This window comes from Peromyscus leucopus, chromosome 15 (genome assembly GCF_004664715.2).
Source record: "Peromyscus leucopus breed LL Stock chromosome 15, UCI_PerLeu_2.1, whole genome shotgun sequence".
In the NCBI taxonomy this organism is placed as follows: domain Eukaryota; kingdom Metazoa; phylum Chordata; class Mammalia; order Rodentia; family Cricetidae; genus Peromyscus; species Peromyscus leucopus.
The window spans coordinates 54590062-54598817 of NC_051076.1; the positions used below are offsets into that span (position 1 = coordinate 54590062).

The following is an 8756-nucleotide window of genomic DNA, read 5'->3' on the forward strand; positions in this document are numbered from 1 at the left end:
ACCTGCTGCATTTCCTTCAGCAAATCCTTAATCTTCAACTCACAGGATTATTGTAAGGATTATATTGTGCAATGCAGTCAGAATTCTTAGCATGGTACCTGGTACATGTCTGTTAACAAGACATAAATTCTTCCTCCTCTGACTCTTTCTCAACCTCTTCTTATTAGGGCCCTACACCTCTGTGGTAGTGTTGATCACCATGTGCTGAGATGATTTGCTACTTGTCTATCTTAGACTTGGAGGAGTTTGGGGAAGAAAAATCTACCACCAGCTCTTCTTGGTCACAGCTGTAACCTCAGAGTACATTGCTCGCTCACATGATGGGTCCTTAATAAATGTTTGCACTCATTTCTGCACAAAAGCACTAGTAAGCTTCCATACAGGAAACTGTCTTTGCTGGGCTGCTTCACTGAGTTCAACAATCCTCCCAAGAATTTCCTTTCCGAAGGTGAGGTGGCTCACAGAGCAGTGGAACACACATACTGGTTAATCAAGATATATTAGATGGAATAACACCAACAGAATTTACTGAAAAATCTATTCTATTGCCACTAGGGTGTGTGTGTGTGTGTGTGTGTGTGTGTGTGTGTGTGTGTGTGTGTGAATTCTGAGGGTCTCATAAGTCTTCTGTCAGGAGCCCCAGAGGCAGACACCCAGTTCCATGCAGAAAAACATGTTGAGAGGCTGGAGACATGGCTCAGCAGTTAAGAGCACGGCTGTTCTTCCAGAGGACCAGGGTTCAATCCCCAGTGTCCACATGCACAACTCTCAAATGTCTGTAACTCCAGTTCCCTGGGATCTGATGCTATCTTCTGGCATTCTTGGGTGCTGCATGCATGTGGTGCATAGACATGCATACAGGCAAGACGCCCACACATATAAAATAAAATGGAAAGAAACAAAGTTGACCTTCCCACTGAATCCAAAGCATTGTTTTCTCCTAATGAGACTAAGAAAGAGGCCAAAGTGCTGACTTAGTCCTGGCCTGGGAGCAGTGAGTAGATTGAATCTTGAATTCTCAAGCATAGAGGGCTATTTAGGACTGATGGGGCTGGGAGAGGTCAACTCTGTCCAGTCACCAAATCTGTTCAGAGCTGGTGATGTCAGGTTACTTTTTAAAGGGACAGATGTCCCTTCCAAATGGAAAGGCAATCCTTTGTTTTGTATGCTGGGTACCCTGAAGGGTAAATAGCGTGAAGGCAGGCCCACAGAAAGGGGGAAAGACTGGCCAAATTAAGGGACCACTGGGTGGGCTATCCATATTTAAAAGCCCCCTCTTGCTGTGTTTTCTTCCCTCCACCCCTAAAGCCTCCAGGGAGGACTTGGGCTGTGGCTCTGCAGGGCAGCTGCAGGAATGAGCCCTGAGTCTGGTGGCAGCTCACATTTCAGCACATGGCACAACTCCTCAGCAGCTCTTTAAAACACCCAGGAGATGCTGTGCTGGGAGCCCTTCCCTTCCGGTGTCCTCAGGCATCAGGAGACAAAGACCCCAGACACAATGACTCCTTGAGATCATCAAGGCCTCAACTCCATTTATTTGAACAGCCAGAGACTTCTTGTACAAGCAGCAGTCTTACGTTGTGGGTACACATTTCGTGCTAACCTGGGCAGGAGCTGAGAGACACACATGCAAATACATAAACTCCTTTCTCTGAGGTTTAGAATTCTGGGAAATAATTCCTTTCCTTCAGTTTCCGTAGGACTATATCTATAAGCCCCAGTCAACCTGTACTCACATAAGTAGTAGGTGAAATGCTGAATATTGAGCACAATGCACATTTCCCATTCCTCTCGTCATAGACACAAAGAAGGTGAGCCCATGATGTTCTCAGGAACTAGCCAGCCTTATGACAAATGGATATACTCCCTTCTTTTTGGCCCTACAGAAGAGACTGCTCCTTGTGAGCTTCATCTGGACCTTTTATCACACGGAGATTAGAGTGAGGGAGGCTTCCAGGGAGTGACTCCGCCTGACTTGCCTCTACCACAGCTAGAGGAGTGCCATTTCTGCAAACATCCAGGTTCCAGGATGAGACGCCAAAGGCTGGCGCTCTTAGCCCAGGCACGAAGCCTCATGGTGGTCCGGAACTGACGAGGGACAAATGCACACATGGGACCAGGGAGGCTTTGAGACGCTCAGTAGGTGAATCGCATCTTTTGTGAATAGCCCAGCTTGTCCAGGTTAGGATGGCAGGCCAGCTGTACCATAGGCGGCGGCCCACAGAGCAGCAGCAGCACATCATCCGCTGGAGCGGGCAGGTGCTCCTGGATCATGTCGGCAGTCACAAAGCCCTTGCTGTAGGTCCAACCTGGAGTACAGGAAGGGAACATATGCTTCCAATCTATGTCAGCAAGAGAAGGTGATGTTTCCAGGACAGACCACTGGGAAGACCTGGGGGTGCTCCTGAGAAGGTCTCAGGTTGGAGCGGCCACTATAGCCACATCCCCGCCACCCACCTGAAAAACAGGAGCCTCGAGGAGAGGGATCAGGAGATCACTTTGTCTGTGCACACAGGATTTAGGATCCTGGCAGTGTCGGGAGGGTCTGCTTTACTGAAACCAGAACTCCCAGAGGGGCAAGATCTTGATTTAGATAATGAGGGACTATCCGGATGTTCAGAAATGACAAGATACCTTCTGGTGGATGGTCCAGAGTGAACCAGAGCTTAAACCGGTTAGGATGTTGGGCCTGCAGTTCCTCTAGGTCCTCCCTTAGGATGATGTCTTTTTCAGTCTGAAATGCAAATGGGGAAGCAGAATCTTAGAAACCTCCGGCCCACATCAGGAAAGGCCTTTGCTCTGACAACCTTCCAGCCAAGAAGGAAAGGGAAAGGGAAAGCATGCTCAGGTTCTAGGAAGAGTCAAGACCAGGCAGTGCTTGTGGTGCTAAGGGTCAGGAAGTGGCCTCCATTCACACATTACAAAGGAGTATTTGACCCAGAAGGCCCAGGTTCCTATGCTCAGCAGGAGACACCTCCATCTTCTCTTGTTTCCCCTGGGAGGCAGGGAAGAGATTTGGCTTAATATTAGGTCTCCTTTCCTTCTTTTCTCTCTTTATTTTTTTCCCCAGTATTTATTTATTTTTATTTTATGAGTATTTTGCCTGCATGTATGTAAGTGCATTGCATGGGTGCCCATTGCCCCTGGAACCCAGGAGGGAGTGTCGGACCCTGTAGAACTGGAGAGAGAGAAGGTCATAAGCTGCCATGAGGGAACTAGAAACCAAATCTGCGTCTTCTTCTTGCCGGTTCCCCTCTTTCCTTCTTACGGTGATTGAGAACCCTGTATTCCCAGAGGGGCTTCTGGACAGACACTGCAATAGGCATGGGTCAGTTCTCTGTCTCAGTCCTATCTATTCACACAGCCAACTTGAAAGTGCTGGGACTGAGAAAAGCAAACCAACCTGGTTGGCAAAGAGCAGAAAGCACTGAGTTGGATCTTCGGGGACCTTCAGGATGGCCCGGACCAGCTGCAGCATTGGGGTGATTCCTGCAGGAGGACACCGCATAGTGAGATGTGTTCTCCCCGCTCTGCCCCGGCTCCTTCGCTGGCCAGCTCCGCCATCTCAAAGCTTATCATTCACACTCCCTGTGTTTCCCCTGTTGTATCTAGTCCTCGGCCTCCACTTCCATGTTCACCAGGCCCTACATTTCTGGGCCTTAATATTCACCTAAGAACACAGTGTAGAAGCCCTTTGAAGGACTCAATCTACAACACTTGCTCTGAAAGTCTCTTGGAGGTAGGAACACAGACATTATAGATTAGGTCAGATACAGTAGCACATGTCTTTAATTCCCAGCACTCTGTCATATCTCTGTGAGGACAGAGAGTGTTCTGGGTCAACCAGAGCTACATAACAAGATCCTGCCTCAAAAAAAAAAAAAAAGTCATAGATCACAGACCACTACCATCCCTTCTGTTTCAATGATAAGAGTCCTGGAAAGCTGCTTATAGAGGGTAAGAACATGTTCTTTGGAATCAGGCAGAGTCAGATTCAAATCCTGGCTGTGGCCATTACTAACTAAATAACCCTGTGGTAGCCGGGCAGTGGTGGTGTGCACGTCTTTAATCCCAGCACTTGGGAGGCAGAAGCCAGCCTGGTCTACAGAATGAGTTCCAGGACAGCCAGGGCTACACAGTGAAACCCTGTCTCTAAAAACCAAAAAACCCAAACCAACTAAACAACAACAACAACAACAAAAAACCCCTGTGGAAACCTAAGTTCTAGGGAATCTCCATTTCCTCATTTGCGTATGAGGAAGGCTCACGGTTACCTGCTTACAGAGTAGTGGGTATGTAATAGATGTGGTACTGTAGTAGTCTTTTTTGTGTGATATAGAGGATTGAATCTAGGACACCCAACATGCTAGGCAAGTGCTCCTCTACCACCGTGCTCACTAAAGTGGCCAGGCTGGGCTAGAACTCTGTTTTTATGTATGTAGCCTAGGCTGATTCTAAACGTTCTGATCCTCTTGATTCAAACCCCAAGTAGCTGCAATTACAGGCCTGTTACCACCAGGCCTGGCTTTTTCCTCCTCAACTATTCATACCTGTTTCTCTCAAGTCATTAAATCCACTCAGTTTGTGGAGAACCCTCCTGCTTTGTTGCTCTCATTCTGTGAAAAATTATTTTTGTTTCTACTTGCTTATGATTTCAGCTACTGGGGAAGTCTAGGCAGTGATGGGGGTCTCTTGATTAATGGCTTGTCCTCTATTACAGAACTTGAGATCATGTAGGAATCTGCATAGCAAAACCCAGCAATGATAAGCAAAAGTATCCTTCCAGAGATACAGACCTGTCCCACCAGCAATCATTCCCAATTTCTTCGCCACTCGCAGTTCCGGTGGCGATTTTTTGTTGGGCTGAATGTTAAAATTCCCTGAGAAGTCAAGTGAAGGGTTAGAGTCAGTTCAGACAGGGACTAAGTAAACAAAACGCAGAATTGAAAACATGCCCTAGGCTGTTTTAGCAGCTGCTCTGAAATCTGATCCTGGGACTTGGGGGGAGGTTTGAGTTAAACCTGCCCTGACAATTGCATGGGAAGGACAGAGGGGCTGGGCTGTCTGCCTCCCATCAGTTCTCAGAGTAGGGGCACAGAAGCCACACCCCAGAAGAAACCCAGTGGCCCCACACTGCCTGCAAGGTTCAGAGCCAAGCGAGGGCAAGAGAAGATGTGTGGAGCAAAGACCCTCCGGCAGAGCACTGCTCCCTGGTGAAGGTGGTAGGCATGGTGCCAGGGTGAATTTCGTTTCCCTGGTGGTCCGGAGAATCACCAGGGGGATGGTACAGCACCCAGCTGTTCCCTTGGGAAGGGCTAAAAGCTTTCTCTCTAGGTTCTTAGCCAGAGGGAAGAGAAAGGAGAAGCACAGGTTTGGTAATCTCCACAGCTGGCCGCCATGGCTGATGAACAAGGTGAAACCATAGGTGCTTTAGGGACACAGCACGGGCACAAACAGACTGTACCGGGGACTGCAGGGACAGAAGTGAGACAGTGGGAAGGAAGAGACAGATAATCACCTTTCCCAGCATAACTGAGCAACCCACTTGGCCCTCGGAACTCCACCACATCCCCAATCTTCAGGCTGTCCAGGTACTGAGACATCTTCCCTCCTTCAGGAAATTTGGGGTGCACACCTTTCAGATAAACCTGATGATGCAGAGAGGAGGAAAGTGTGTATGATATGTGTGTATGCACACATGTAGTGTGTGTGTGTGTGTGTGTATGCACACATGTAATGTGTGTGTGTGCGCATGCCTGCCACAGCAAGGGTGGAGAGGTCAGAGAACAACCTCAGATGTTGATCTGTGTCTTTCATCTTGTTTCAGGCAGGATCTTTCTTGCTCTTGAAAGGCTAGTGGGTCCCTAAACTCCGAGTTCATGGTAGTTCTCAGGCACCCAGCTCCCATCTCCCAGCAGAGGCATGCTGGAATTTCAGATGCATGGGCTACTGTGTCCAGCTTGTGCATAGATGTTAGGGAATACAAACTCAGGCTTGTGTGGCAAGGGCTTTACCCAGAGAGTGGACAATTTCCCAGCCCTGTGGTCTCTTTTCTCTACTCTTACCTTGATGACAAGATCCACATAGCCTTGGTCTTCATCACTGGTGACAGGAGTGTAAGGCCTGATGACTAGACTTCCATCAATTCGGGCAGAGAGGTAGACATGCTTGCCTGGAACCATGGGGAGAGTTACATAAGCTGCTGTGGATGTGCTGTGTCCCCGTCACCTTTCAAAAATACCCAAATCTGAGAGAAAAGGATATTTTGCTTCCTGATGTGGGCCAAGGGACTGTCCCTCCGGGAGGACCCCTCAGCAGTCGCTCCTGCCTCCTCCCACCTGAGAAACTCCCTTCGCTACTGCCCGGACCTTAGCGGCGGCAGGTGAGCAGAGGGTTTGCACAGTGGGAAGAAATTCGTGTTTGCTGGGGCGGGAGGGGGGTTATGACGAGTCCTACGGGAAAGCGGGAGGGCTGCTGGAGGTCAGAGATGTCTAGGGGCACAGAAGCCACACCCTAAAGGAGTGGTCCCTCACAGGCTGAAGGATTCCAAGCCAAGTGAGGAAAGGGGAATGGTGTGTACAGGGAAAATAGCTAAGCGGTGACTCGCCCTGGTAGGATGCCAAGGAGAGAAGCCCACTCCCTTTTCCTTACCCACAGGCAGTCCCAGAATGTGGTGGGCGGTGGGCAGGGCAAAGCGGAACCTCCTGGTGTTGTGGCTCACAGTCTGAGGATGGATGACAAGATGTTTCATCAAGCAGGTCTGGTCTGCCAAGTCCCTTGGAGCAATCCAACCACCGTGGATGCTATCCCTCCAAGTAGGGGAACTTCGGTCCCCTCTCCACCCTACCCACCTTCTTCACAACTTACCGTCTTGTCTAGTAATCGCAGCAGGTACTTCTCATCCGGGTCCTGGAGAGTGACCTTCGGCCGGCGGGATCTTCGAACCAGATAGGTACCCACAGCCAGTCCGAACAGAGTCAGCAGCCCCACCCCCAGAGAGGCTAGCAGGACCGGGCTCTACGGGTAGAGGAGGAGCCAGGGGGTAGGTGGGGGACCAGGGATGAAGATCCCGAGCTCCAGCGAGAGAGAATGCCAAAGCCACAGAAGTGAGCGGAGTAGCGTCCCCAACCCGCAGCTGGTGTAGCGGGACCCCGCATCCAGGGCTGGGCTGCCCAGTCCCGTGGAGCCGACTGCCCAGAACCAGCTGAGCCGGGGACCCCGGGCTCAGGGCACCGAACAAGGGTCTTACCGGTTGGATTCCCATGACCTAGGGTTGCGTCCCGCTCCAGTGGGGCTGACAGATCCCATAATGCGCCGCGGGGCGGGCCTGGGGGCGGAGCTCTCCAGGGCGTGGTCTATGGGGGAGGGCCCGTGTGGCCCGCCTCTTCCCTACGGATTGGGTGGTCCAAGGATGCGGTTAGCTAGGCAGTCCCAACTCACTTCCTTCTAGCTTTCTGGTCTCCTCCACCACTTACAGTACCCCCAAAGGGAAGGGATGACAGTTCTGTCTAACATGGAGCCAGGCTAATTCGAGTGATAAGAAATCTTCCGGCCGGTTTGAAAACCTCATGGAAAGTGGAGTGTTGAGCCAGAGACAAGCTTAAAGTAGAACAGGAAGTCATCAGATGGCAATTCTTGGTTTTTTCCCAGCCGGTTGCCTTGCCAGACAATTGTACTGTCTGGCTGATGTTTCAGGAAGGGTGGCAGGGCAGCTTCGTTTCCTAGTCCTTCAAACAGAACAACTGATTCTGCTCGCGACATCAGTTCATCAGATTCAGTCGAGAGGGGCTGGAAGATGGCTTCGTAGTTAAAGAGTTCGTCACTCTTGTGCAGGACCCTGGGTGGGTTCCCAGCACCCATATACTAGACCGTCTGTCATCCTAACGCTAGGGGTTCTGGTGTCCTCTTCTGGCATCCTCGGGCATGACACACACGGTGCACACACATACAAACATGCGTACATGGAGGCAAAACACTCATACCCAAAACAAAAATAAAACAAACGTATTTTAAAAATCAAGGGCTTCCTTTTGGTTCAAGTCAAGCTTCCCACAGGTCCTCACCAAGGCAGGTAATACCACATGAGAATTATGCCTCTAGCCCCTGGTGGCCCTGCGGCCTTGGGCAACTTACTCCATTCCTCTGCATTTCTTCATCAGTAGGCGATATTGTTTGTAATCTTTGGGTATTTGGTTCATAAGGTTATTCTGAGGCGCGGTGAGATGTGCCTGTCTTTAGTGTCGTGTCTGTCAGAGGGCAAAATGTTAACTGGATAGCATCGCTGCTGTAAGTCAGAAGACAGCCCCAAGGCTCCACGAGGGTTTAGGACTCAGCTCTGCTGACATCGTGAACATGGAACAGGAATTAGAAACGGACGCCAGAAGCCGCTGGGGCTGCACATTTGCCAAGATGAACATGCTTTCACACACACACACACGTTTCCCAAAGAGAGTGACACTTGCTGTCTGAGTGATGGATGAGAGGCCCATCCGTGACACTCCCGACATCAGAAATGAACACCTTCAGGGCACTGGGGACAATGAGGTCTTGGTTTCCAGTCAACTCTGAGTGATCCAAGACAAGTTCTGTTTTCTTTTTCTGGGCTCGCTGAGCATGTCACTGGAGCCTCCGACGTCCCCGCCTTGCTGACCACCACTGACCTTTTCACGGCCTGGTTCTGTGTGTAGAGGTTCCTTCCAGGTCCTCCTCCTCTTCCTGGGTGGGATGGGGCAGCGGGATACAGAACAAGAGGAGAG

The 8756-nt window shown here is 50.3% G+C and overlaps 1 protein-coding gene across 1 annotated transcript; it reads right to left on the reverse strand.

Annotated features, from left to right (window-relative positions):
* Positions 1 to 1503: 1503 nt before the first annotated feature.
* On the reverse strand, positions 1504 to 7359 carry LOC114698108 (NADH-cytochrome b5 reductase 1). Its single transcript, XM_028876617.2, has 9 exons — positions 7250 to 7359; positions 6868 to 7017; positions 6652 to 6724; positions 6066 to 6172; positions 5519 to 5648; positions 4797 to 4880; positions 3404 to 3489; positions 2635 to 2734; positions 1504 to 2309 (listed from the first exon to the last, which is right to left on the reverse strand). Exons 1-9 carry the CDS (start codon positions 7262 to 7264, stop codon positions 2137 to 2139), a joined length of 918 nt encoding a protein of 305 aa, XP_028732450.1. The 5' UTR covers positions 7265 to 7359; the 3' UTR covers positions 1504 to 2136.
* Positions 7360 to 8756: the final 1397 nt, after the last annotated feature.